This window comes from Ailuropoda melanoleuca, chromosome 16 (assembly GCF_002007445.2).
Source record: "Ailuropoda melanoleuca isolate Jingjing chromosome 16, ASM200744v2, whole genome shotgun sequence".
NCBI classification, from domain to species: domain Eukaryota; kingdom Metazoa; phylum Chordata; class Mammalia; order Carnivora; family Ursidae; genus Ailuropoda; species Ailuropoda melanoleuca.
The window spans coordinates 52,528,778-52,541,211 of record NC_048233.1 but is presented as its reverse complement, the minus strand read 5'-3'; the positions used below and the strand labels follow the sequence as shown (position 1 = coordinate 52,541,211).

The 12,434-nt window shown below is 50.0% G+C and overlaps 1 protein-coding gene across 8 annotated transcripts in view; it reads right to left on the bottom strand.

The window, feature by feature from the left end:
• Positions 1–2,232: 2,232 nt before the first annotated feature.
• The window catches only part of NAV2 (neuron navigator 2), a 385,459-nt gene continuing 375,257 nt past the window's right edge, over positions 2,233–12,434 (bottom strand). For all 8 annotated transcript variants that reach the window (XM_034646084.1, XM_034646086.1, XM_034646085.1 and 5 more), the window contains 3 exons: positions 12,260–12,378; positions 8,344–8,547; positions 2,233–5,697 (listed from right to left, as the gene is read on the bottom strand). In XM_034646084.1, coding sequence (XP_034501975.1) covers positions 5,572–5,697; positions 8,344–8,547; positions 12,260–12,378 — 449 coding nt within the window. In that variant the 3' untranslated portion in view covers positions 2,233–5,571. The remainder of the gene's footprint in view (positions 5,698–8,343; positions 8,548–12,259; positions 12,379–12,434) is intronic.

Below are 12,434 nucleotides of genomic sequence, written 5' to 3'. Positions count from 1 at the left end.
TCTTGATATCTGGTAGAGAAATCTCAGTTTCCTTTTTCATCAGCTATGCTTCACCGTTTGCGTTTCTAAATACATTTAAAATCATCTTGTCAATTCTGTAAAACTATGTTGGGCTTTTGAGTGGGATCGTGTCAAATCTAGAGTCTGTTTTGGAAAAACTGATATCTTTACAACAGTGACTCCTCTAATCCACAAACATAATATATATCTCCACATTTCTTTGGGTCTTCCTCAATTTCTCCCCAAAATGTTTTATATATTTCTGTGTAGACGACTTGCCCGTCTTATATTTCATTTATTTTTGGGTATTAGATATTTCTGATGCTCTTAAACTGGTACCTTTTACAGTCTTAAACTTTGGCTGTATATAGATGTTGACTGTTTTTATTTTTTTTCGAGTAGGCTCTAATGTGGGGCTTGAACTCACAGCCCTGAGATTAAGAGTCGCGTGCTCTAACGACTGAGTCAGCTAGGCACCCCTGTTCAGTTGACTTTCATGTATTGATTTTGTATCCAGCTAATGTATCAACTCATTATTTCTAATAGTCTGTGAATTCTTCTGGTTTATCTAAGTACATAATGTTATCTATGAATGAAAAGTGTAATTTTTTTCCTTTCCGATCCTCTTGCTTCACTCCACTGGCTAGGGTCTCTACTGTGATGTTAAGTGGTGACAGGAGTCACTTTATCTGCCTCCTATCTAAAGAGGAAACCATTTGACAATTTATCATTAACTATGATGCTTTCTGAAACACCTGGCTGGCTCCGTGAGCGGAGCATGCAACTCTTGATCTCGGGCTTGTGAGTTCGAGCCCTACACTGGGTGCAGAGATTACTTTAAAAAATAAAATACATGATGCTTTCTATAGTTCCTACTTCTCCTATTTAAATATTTAAGACTCGCAGGTTGGAAAAAATGACAAAGTCCCAGTCAGATGACCCAGCTAAGCCGTGTCGACCACTGCTTCACACAGAGAGAAAGTTTGTTGCTTTAAGCTGCTAAGATCTGAGGGTCATTTGTTACACAGCAACAGGTAACGGGTGCAGAAGGGACGCATAAACGTCCCCTCAAAGTCCACCCTAAGGAGAAAGAGCGTGGGTTTTAGAACCAGACACGGTGGTTTTGAAGTCATCATGCCCTTTACATATGCTGATCCCATTTCCCAGTGAATGTCAGAACAGATTGTGCACCGATGGGTAGAATATTTGACGCGGGAAATCGTAGAAATTTAGGGTATCTAGTTGCCAAACCATTGTACCAGCTCCCCTTCATTCTTTTTGACTGGCATTAAAAACTGCCTCTGTTGAACATCTGGCTTGTCTCTCCCCCTGGCCAGGCCATTGTGGTGCATGACAGGGGCTGTGCCTTCAGAGTCGGACCTCTCACGTCACTGGCAGCAGAGTCAGCCGTGGCGGCTCTATTTCACAACGAGCCCACAGGCCTCCCTTCAAGCCTTTAAAATTTTTATTGTTGCTGTTAAAAGTGAATGCTAAGAGGTGATCTCATCTCCCACTGTCTATGCTCTGCGATGGCTGCCAACTGCTATGTGGAACGGGGCCCCTAAGATCAGAGGCAACCCAGCGAGGCAGGCTTTGGATTTAGAAGATGGGGCTGGAACTCCCAACTTCCACCCCTCTTAGTGACAGGATCCTTGGCAAGTGGTTTTCTCTGAGCCTGTTTTGTCCACTTGTAAAATGGAAGTCAGAATATTTAACTCCTCGGGGTCCTTTTTGCAGATTATACTGGAGGGTTGGGGAAAGCAATTTGGCTATTAACAGGTATTCAATATATTAAAAAAAAAAAACATAAAACTTTTCTTGTGCCAAGGAGTCGATTGGCGGTCCGGCCGGATACTGATAGAGCTTGGCGCTTTTAGCATGGTGGAGGGCCCAGAGCACTGGCATTGCCTGGGAAGAGATCAGAAGTCGGGAGTCTCTGGCCACACCCCGAACCTACCCAATCAGAATGTGCATTTCCACAAGATCCCCAAGGATTCGTAAAGTTTGAGAGGAGTCCGAATTGCATTTCCAATAAGCTCCAGACAAGTGGCGACAAGTTAGAGGAAAACTGAGAAGAGGACAGAGGGATGCTGATGGTCTAGTGACAAAGGTAGATGTGCGTGAGTTTGGGGCTCTCCCTGTTTGCTGTATGCAAGGAAGAATGGTTTGCTGTTGGCATGAAATCGAACTCCGACAAGGACTTGCTCGCGCACAGAAAAACCAAACCGCTAATCTGAATAAATAAGCATCAATTTTATTGAATCATGAATAATTTAAGACTGGTACAATCATCAGCTTTATTCTCTATGACATGGGGCATGATCTCCAGTAGATCATCGGCAAATCCAAAAACTTCATGACAAATGAAAATTAAATAGGGAGGGCGGGAGGGAAGGAGGAAGGAAACATACCGTACACAAAATACTCAATTCCTAGTTTTCTCTTTAAAAATGGCTAGAAAAAATTCATCAAAATGCAGCACTTTAATCGATTATTTACAATTTCTATGTTACAATGAAAAAATGTACATCTTATAGGACATATTTCATAAACTGCTCCACTGGAAACAACGAGATTAAAACAGCAAACCTTCCATTTAATATCCACAAAGTTGGATTATTTTTTCCTTTTGAAGTAGATTCGCCACAATCAAATTTTGAGTACACAGAATTTCGAAGATGAAGCATTGACAGTGAAATAAAAAATGTCCCCAAGACACAACAAAGGTCTAGGCAAGTCTCGTTCCTTGTCCCACCCCTCCCCCACCCCCAAACTTAAATTAAAAGATATTCCCATCTCATTTATGGCCTGTATAATTCTTGGCAGTTCAGGAAGAAGACTTTTGGCTTCCATTGGTAACTCAACATAAATGTTGCATAGAATTTTATACATTTCAAAATTAGCCTAACTGTAGAAAAAGGCAAAATGGAAGCATTTCGGACAGAGCCCTAAATGAGTACAAAGTCACTTTGTCAAGGGTGAGTGACACTAAAGGAAAACATGACCGAAATAAGAAATGTGCATATCAGACAACCCTGCTTCCCGAAACTTTAGGAAGGACACGGAGTTGTGAATCACACAAGGGCTACACTACTTGAAATCACTGGTCACTTGTCAGGCAGCACCAGGGACAGAGGTCTCGGTTCTGAGCCTGGACCCAGTGGGAGGGAAGTCTGTAGGAGAGGGGAGAAGACAGGGAAGGTGTCAATTAAAAAAAAAAAAAAAAAAAGAGTGTCAAACAATATTGGCAGGTGTCTACTCACAAGGTGACTGGGAAAACTGCCCCCAAGGAGAAGTCCATTTTACCTCCTCCCAAATTCACAGTATGAGCGTGTAAGGTCATCGTTGGGAAACAGATTGAGAAGGACCACTCTTCAGGTTTACCAGAAGGCTCAGGGTGTGGCCCGTGGTCACAGGCTAAATTCATGGTTTAAATTTTTATGGAAAAAACAAAACAGAACAAGACACACTCACACAACCAGATGGCTAACGAAGGCTGCACGCAAGAGAGTCTGAGTTTATGGAGCTAAAAGCAAGGACAGCACGGAGAGCTTTTCCATTCACCAGCTAGTGGGGCACATTCTCCTTTTCCTCTAAGGAGGAAGAAAATGGTGTCGTCCAATGTCATGCGAGCAGTTTCAGGTCAAGTTCTTGTGGTAAGAAAATGAGAAAAAATGTACAGAGATGGACCTTCAGAAATAGAAATGTGAAAGGTGGAATAAAAACCCTGATCGTTAACAGAGACACCCCCACTGGGGTACGATAAAGATTCTCTTTATAAAGCAGAAACAAACAATTTACAGATTTAGCACTCTCTATAAAGGAAATACCAATATGTTGAAGACACATGCTAGCAGGACTGTGTCAGCAATGTCATGTGGACTTGTAGGAACTTTAGCCTATTTTGCATCAGACAGCACTGTCTAGGCAGAGTGTTAGCTGGAGACTGATAAGAACCTAAAAAAATGCATCTTTTTTTTTTCCTTTTTTCTTTTACCCATGGTCACGCATCCACACAAATGAGTCTTTTGGATGAGAAAAGTCACAGCAACTTGAGTCCTCCTAATGAGTAGATGACTTTTTAGCCCTGTTTGCTCTGATGGGGAAAACAAACAAAAAAAATAATAATGGACCCCAGGCAGGCACAACACTCGTAAATGAACACGGTTAGTACAAAACCAGTAAGGCATCGCTTTGGGAAGGTCAGCACCGAAGAGGTCAGGCGAGACTCGTCCGGACGGAGGCGGGGGCTTCTGGAAGGGAGCCGCCGCTGGCCCCTTGTGGAAATTGCTGTCACGTTGGTTCTGAGGAAAGTGCAAGTCTTGTGCGAGGTGACCTCAGCACCCCACCTGAGGTTGGGGCTGGCACGCCTGAGGTGTCGATGTACGTTCTGAAGCCTCGAGGACGAGAAGGAAAGGCAAGGTCCTGGCTCACCCGCGTGTGGAGGATGGGGTCCTGGTCCACCAGAAAGGACGCGACCAGCCCTGGGCCCAGCAGGGCACGGCGAGGTGTAAAACCGTAAGGATGGACAACTGAACAACCAGAACTCAGCAGGACCAAACCGAAGCTCAACTCCTGCGGTTCTTTCTTTCACCAAAGGACTGATTCTGACCGAAGGTGGGGGCAGGGGGAGCAGAGGAAAATCTTCAAAAGCAAAGAGTCAGAAAAGGGGGAAACTCAACCTCATTTGCAAGGGGGTAACCAGTTCTCCAAAACAGACCAAGTCTCACTGTCCACAGTGTTTGCAGAAAGAAAAACCTGATTCACTGAGATAGGAGGAGGCAGTAGACACATGCTGTCTGCATCGCGGCCACATCCGTTCGCGCACGTTCCACTCACGCTCAGGACCGGCTGGAGGCTGATGGCTCTGAAAGGTGCGGCCGAACGGCAACAGGCAAAAATACCTCTCGGGTAAGGAGAGCACCATTTAAAGAGCAACACAAAACAGCGAGCGCGCTTTGCGTTTCCCTAAGGTCTCCCTGCGCTGTCGCTCTGTAGTCTGCCGAGCGTGACCCAGCAGCGGCCGCCTCCTTAGCACCAGCCCTCTCCGTGGCGGCTGCGGGGAGGGCGGGGAGGCAGGTGGGGGCTGCTGGCGGCAGGACCCGGCCTGGAGGGTCTGTGCTGAGGGCAAGCTGTGCTGCCCGCATCTCCAGCTCGGCTCCAGTCTCTTCCGCTCCGGGTAGGTCGCGGCAGGACGCGGTTCGGTTTCAGAGCTTCCAAGCGGGCTCTTGGTTTTTTTGTTTGTTTTCTTTATAACCTTTTCATTTCAACGGTGACGATCCTTTCCCGAGAAGTAACGTCAGTGTCTTAGGGAGGTCACAGCAACAAGGCAAACGATCATGAAAAGAAACAAGAAGATAGTGCAGGTCTCACTGTGGAAGGAAGGGGCGCCAAGGCGGCTGGCCTGGGAGGCCCGCACCCAGGTGGAGGCTGGAGGAGGAGGGGTCTGGGTATCCCTGCAGCTCTCACGCGGCCCCGGGGCTGGCTCAGGAGGGCATCTTCGGGATGGTGCAGGGGACGCAGGCGGAGCAGGGCAGAGGCGGGAGGCGGGCAGGCTCCGCGGCTGGCCCGTCACAGAGTAGACTCAAGGGATGAGTCCAGGATATCGTCGTGATGGCTGTTGCTGTTGGAGTCGCTGTCGTAGCTCTGGGGGCTGGAGCAGCTGGCCGCCTCCTGCAGCCTCATCAGCATGTTTATCTGCGGAGACAGCGAGAGCGTGAGTGCCTTCCAGTCTGGCAGTCATCCACCTCTGGCCTTCTCCAAGCTCACGCTACGTCCTCTGGACTCACCCTGGCTTGCAGCCCACAGCGGAGGCCGTGGACCAAAAACAAAACGACTGTGGACTCTGGGCCGGGCTTCCAGGGTTCCAATCCTGGCTCTACCACTTACGAGCCACATAACCTTGTGCAAGTTACTTAACCTCTTTATGCCTCAGCTTCTTCACTGGCCACATAAGAACAATCGTACCTGTCCTACGACGTCGTGGGCGTGGATTGAGTGAATATATGCAGAGTACAGAAAATAAAATAAGAAGCCTTCTAGGAATACAGTATTTATTTTTTATTTGCAAGCGACACACCTTACCCAAGCACAGCCCCCAGATGGCGTAGAGATGCCAGTCAAGCTGACAGCTGAAGCATGTGGCTCCCCCTTCAGGGAGCACCGAGCCCGCGGGTACATCTGGCTCTGGCCATTGGGCAGCCTGCAGCTGGCTGCGCTCCTGCTCCTGTCAAGGCCTCCACGGGGAGGTAAAGGACAGCACCTGTCACAAGCGGAGCCACAAGGCACAGAGGGGCCTGGATTCTAAGGCAGGAAACTCTGGGCAAATTATCTACCATATCTGAGCCCCCAGTTTTTCATCTGCAGAGTGGAGAGAACAAGAGCACCTGTATCTCACAGGGTTGAAGGGTGGAGTGAAGGACAGGATGTGCATTAGACCCTCAGAATAGGGCCTGGCGCATAGGGAAGTGCTCAATAAATGAGATCTGCTATCACCATCATCATTCGACTTTAAGAATTTAAAGAATGTTCTGAGACCTTCCCTGTCTACAGTCTATTGGCTATTTGTTTGCCACTGAGAGGGGGAAGTAGGGACTAATTTTATGTTCAACTGTAAATTGTGTCTTATATTTTATGTAGCAACTAAGTTAGAAAGTAGGGTCTCTCTGAGCTAAGGCCAAGATGAAATCCAGCTGCCCCTCAGGATGCCTTGCAGTCTCCTTGGGTGAGCCAGGGTGCAGAACCACCATCAGTGGTGCCTATCGGAGTAGCCGTGACCGGGTAAGAGGTGGAGCCGAAGCACAACGGGCAATCCTTGGCAGCCGCGATTATCCACTCATCAGACAGCCCCAGTGTATTTACAGTGTATGTTCTCGAACAAAAACGAGTCAGTCCTCTTCTCCTGGAGGCCTCAGTCTCATGAGGGAGAGAGAGACCAGTCAACAAGAGACCTCGGGCCCTGGGCAGGGAGAAACACCAAGTATCTATTTGATAACTGGGGGTAACCGAGCTGGCACAGCTCACTTCTGGGGACCTGGAGAGAAAGTTCTGTGTAACTGTTCCAAGAGCTCCAGGTTTTACTTAAATGCCCTTATGTGTAGTCAGGGACACAAATACTCCTGCATAAGAGAAGAGGCTCTGGGGATGAGGGAGACATTCTTTCCTCTAGATATCTCCTAAATTCTATTTTTATGGAAGGGAAGAGCTCGTGAACTTGTGGCCACAAAAACATCTCCGTGACTCTGGCTTTAGCCATAATTAACGTTAGACTTGGCTTTTTAAAGTCTGGTCCTCTCTTCTGCAAAACCACCGTTGTAAACACTGTTCCTTAGGCTGTGCGCAGTAACGTAATAACTCCCATGTAAAATATAGTTTCCGTTTAAAAAAGCTCAACAGGACCCCAGCTCCTTCCTGCCCGTCAGGAGGATGGCAGACAAGCCAAAGCAGTGATTATTCTTATTATTTTTATCTAGCAAATCAATGAGTCATCAGGGAAAGAACAAGCCAGCTGTCTTAATCCTGCTGCATCCCTCATGAATACGCTCTCTCTCTGAGTAAGGCAAGTCATATCTTCTGCTGTGTTTTTCCTTTTGCCTTAGCTGCCAAGGGAGCTCAAGGGTAAACTGAAGGCATGATAATGGTCACTTAAGTGTGGGAGGCTCTGGGATATGCGCTTCACCTTCTTTAATAGAGCTTCTGATTTATTAGGTCTAATTTGGCAGTATGACTATGTACGGGTCTCCCGTAGGCAGAGAACACTGATTACAGTGTTACCGTCCCTGGTCTAGGTTCTTCTCAAAGGGCCTTTATTTGCTTTCGCAATGGTGGGGGTACATAAGCAGCTCAGGCAGTGTCACACGGACTTAACTCAGGTCGCTGGCCGCGGGACCCGTATTTAGGCTTCCCTGCCCTCTGGGAGTTCCTCATGCCCTCAAACCTCTCCCTGCCTGTGCGCCCGTTCAGTTGGCTCGGGCTTCTGCTCCTTTGCAGTCTCTGCCTCTGCTCTGTCACTAGTGGGAGAGATGAACGGGGCAGGACAGGAAGCTGGTACTCTAATCAGAGGGCAAAGATGGGACAGGGGCATTTAGGTTGGGGAAAATCACATTTGTAACCTTTTACCTTATACTGGAACAAATCTCAGAGGGTTAAAGGCTGCAGTGAAAAACTGACACGATGGACGGTAACATTGGCAAAAGGGTGACTAACCTTGGGGTGGGTCCAGCCTTCCCAAGGGAGACCCTGGCTTGGTTATGTCCCTATTCCCAGCATGCCTTGCGTCAATACATAGCAATATATAGCAAGTGCTCAGTGAATGCTGAGCTGCTCTGGGAGCCGAGGACTCACCAGTGGGTCTCCTTCGGCGTCGCTGGGGGGCATCTGCTTGCTCGCAGACCCTTCCCGAGGCACGGAGTAGCCGTCGAAGCCGACATCCTCAGGCCGGAGCTGCAGCAGGGGAGGCCACTCGTGCTGCTGTGGGCTGGCTGCCCAGGGGTAGGTGTCCATCACCCACTTGGCGGGATCCTCCCAGGGAGCCCGCCTTCCATAGAGCTGAAAACAGGCAAAGAAGGAATAGTCTTGGGAGTGGCCCGGGACCTCTTCTGCAGCCCTGCTTGTGCAGCCTTTGGAAACCTCCTGAAGCCCAGGATTACACCTTCCCAGATGGAGTAACTCCACTTCCGGAATTCTAAGGAAGGAAGCTTCCCGAGGTACCCACAGCCTGACGTGCTAAGACTGAAGGCAATGTGACCTAAGGGCCAAAGATCTGGCTTTGGAGTCAGGCTGACCTGGGTCCACACCTTAGCTCCACCACTGCCTCGCCAGGTCACCCTCAACTCTTCGGTTTGGTGATCCAAACTGAAAAGTAGCTGCTTGGTGGGGGAACTCCAACCATGTGATTTGAAGCATTTGTTAATTTTTGTGGTATAAATACTCCTTCTAGGGTCAATTTCAAACCACCAATATGGTAGCACTGAACTTGGAGCTGGAAGGAGGCGGTGACCATCGGCTCCCACAAGCCGGCTCTAGTATCCCATGGGGTGCCCCCCACCGAAGATGAGCTCCCACACAGATCGAGCGCTGGGCATCAACACCACAGGCGGGGGTCACCAACAGCCCTGGTTCGATAAAACCCCATTTCTTGAAGCAGCTCAGACTCTCAGAGCCCCTCATGGCAGCACCAGTCACTTCAAAACAGCACACTGTTAACAGAGGTTACGGACGGGTATCAGAACCTTCAGTCTCTCTCTCAACTACTATGCTCCAAAACTGTCCATAACAACTGACAGAAAACTGTTAACACTTCGTTCAAGGCCTTTTCTTAAGTCTTACATATTTAATGATAAAATTATCACAGTGACTTTCACTAGCAATGTCAGGAAATCTATACCGTCTTTCAAGGACAGAAACCCGGGCCCCGCCCCTCCCCAGGCAGCGCCCTGCACACGAAACAGCCCTCATCTTCCCTCCTTTAATGCTACCATGGCTGCCGCACCTTACGTGACCACATGTCAGCAGCGCTTTGCAAATACTGAACTTCCATGTGACTCCGAGGGGAAGTACGATCGCCGACCCCCGAGTCTCTCTCTGGACAGGCCCAGAGAGGAAAGGCAGCAGACTGGGAATCCAAGTCTGTCTGCCTCCACGCACCACCGAGTCGGCTCTGTGGCAGGCACGCTCGCCCAGCACGGTGCTGGCTGTGGCTCTGGGAGGCACCCCCTTGACGGGGCCACAGGGTACACAGACCAAAGACTCCTGAACCACCGTGTCTGCAGGGCAGCTCCAGAGCGATGCTGCACCTGGACCACAGCCTGTCTGTCCGTCTGCTCCCTCTGCCCTGCCACGACTCCTACAGGTGAGAGGGGAGAGAGGACTTGTTAACAGAACAGAGCTGAGCTCTTACTGACCAGACCACATCTATCCAGGTCAAGGCTGCCCCAGCTGGAAGGAACTGGGGTCACCTGGCCTCGTTTACCAGATGGGGTCGTCGGGGTCTAAACAGAAGTGCCAGCCATGAAAGATTATGAAGTGGAGCTGGATTCAAACCCAGGACCTCAGCTTCCTTGTCTGGGCCTGTCCCCTCTCCACCCCTCCTGACTGAGTCCAGCTGGTATCAGCAAGAGCCACGTGATTCAGCCAAAACCAGAGCAGGGAGAGGCAGACCAGCCTGTCCACCAGACGGATGTGCCAACTTGGCTGATTCACGACTGCCTATGGAGCCTCTGACCTTGATGTCTGATTTGTCGGGGAAGCCGCCCACCCTGCCCTCATGGCCACGGGCTTACCCATCCCTCCCCATTAGCGACCAGCTCCTCCTGAGCTCAAAACATGCACAGCCTCCTATGACCTCACTGCTTTCTCAGACGCTTGAGCCCCTCCCGTCTAGCAACCTCACCTTGTCTGTCGCTAAATCTTCCTTCACCTGGGGCAGTGGTGAGTCTCAGGCCTGAGGATTCAGTCTGGTGTTCTAAAGGCAATTCATAGTCTGAGCGAGAAGGGGTCACGTGAAGGTGTGGTGTGTGCACGTGCATGCATGCCAGGAAGGGAGGGACACACAGGCATTTGGGGGATATTCAGAAGTGAAGAAGGCTGTTCTCGATCAGAAACATCAATGCAATTTTCGAAGCTTCTCCCTCCAAAGGGAGGGTTGGGTCCCCTTTCCCAAGCCAGACCTCATATGTGAGGCTGAAGCAGGGCCGTACTTCTGGAGCCAGTCTGGAGGAGAGGCTCAGGGCTGCAGAGAAGACGGCTGGGATGTGGGGCTCATCCAGCCCTTAGACATCATGGCCCAGAGGTTTTCAATTATTATTATTTGTTCTTCCCCTGACCCTACCACGGAGTAGCTTGAGGACCTTCTGGGCTCCACAGAAGCCAGCCAGAGAAAATACTAGTCTAAGCTTCTCAGATCACAGACAGGGAACCTGAGGCCTATGGACAGGAGACTTGCCCAGGGTCTCAGAGCAGGCTGGGTCATCCGACAAATGGCCCAATGCTCTTTCCCACCCACCCGGGGAACACAGGTCCTTTGAGCTACTCTATAGACCTCAGACACTTTGGCAAACGTTTACAATGACGGCTCCGAAGGGGAACAGGACTGGGGACTGAGTCATAAGACAAATGTACATCAGGCGATGTGAACATCATCTGCAAGGACAGAAAATATTTTTACAAGCTTCCACACTCGCCACTAGACATGTTCAAGACCAGGTGATGAATGGTTGGGTCAGGACCATGGCAGGCAAAGGAATCGTCATAAAAGCTCCCCGGCCCCACAGCAGCAGAGCCTGAGGCAGCCCTGGGAAGCAGCAGAGACAGCTGGACAGACGGACAGACAGATGGGACATTCACCTTCCCCTAGGCAGGGAGGAGCTTGGCATGCCCACTGGCTCAGGAGCTGTGGCCTGAGACAAAGGGAACGAACACCTGGGCCTCTGTGAGCCTGACTCCATTGAACGAGCAGAGCCACCGCAAGGCTACGCTTGTCTGCTCTGAACCACAGTCCCCTCACGGCCACTCGCTGCCCTCACAGGGTCACGTGAGAAGTGACCCCGCACAGCGTCCAGCACACAGTTAGCATGGACTCAGGGTAACATAGGGGGAGTGGGGAATCAAACTTCTTTAAAAACAGAGACATCCCTTTGTTAAATGAAATCTTACATAGAAAACCACCCTGTGAAACACAATACTTTGGTCTCTGAGCCACCTGAGGGCCTCCTTTCAAACGACCTCACAGCACAGAGAAGAAATGGCTTTTTTTGCTTCACACTGAACTGGTAAGTCCCATGAGATGTGACGTGTCTCTGTTCCCTGTGCCAGATGGAATAGTCTATCGCCATCCCCAAATCCTTCCAACCTGTTGCCTCTTCGCTCTTGGTGGGAAAGAGACCCAATTCTCCTTTACCATGAACCCCAGGAAGGGCAGTTCAGACTCCACCTTCAGAGCCATGCCCAGAAGGCCTTCTTGGACACTCAGGTCTAAAGCAGCAGGGTCACTCCTTGTGGTGGAGGACCATCATTCTCCTCTTCTATCGGCCAGGGCACTAGGGCACAGAGAGGCTGAACAACTTGCCTGGGGTCACACAGTAACAGTGGCAGAGCCAGGATTTGCAGCCAAGTATGCCCTACTGATGGCCTCCCCTGTGAGGGGCTGGTACCCCATGTCAGTGAGACATCTAAAGGAGGAGATACAGACAACTCACTGGTCACCAGCACAGTCCCCCCACCCCGTCCCCATTTTGAGGCCCGCGGCAAGCACGCTCCTCACCTGGAGTCCCTCTCTGACGGCTTCCAGGAGATAGGGGATAATCGAGTAGTTCCACAAGTCAGTGAACCACACCCTGGAGCCATCCACATCGATGGGGCATGACAGGAAGAGCCGCGGGCCTGGGGACCACAGGGAGAGTCCATCAGAGCTGAAACTGGGGGGTTAAGAGAAGCCA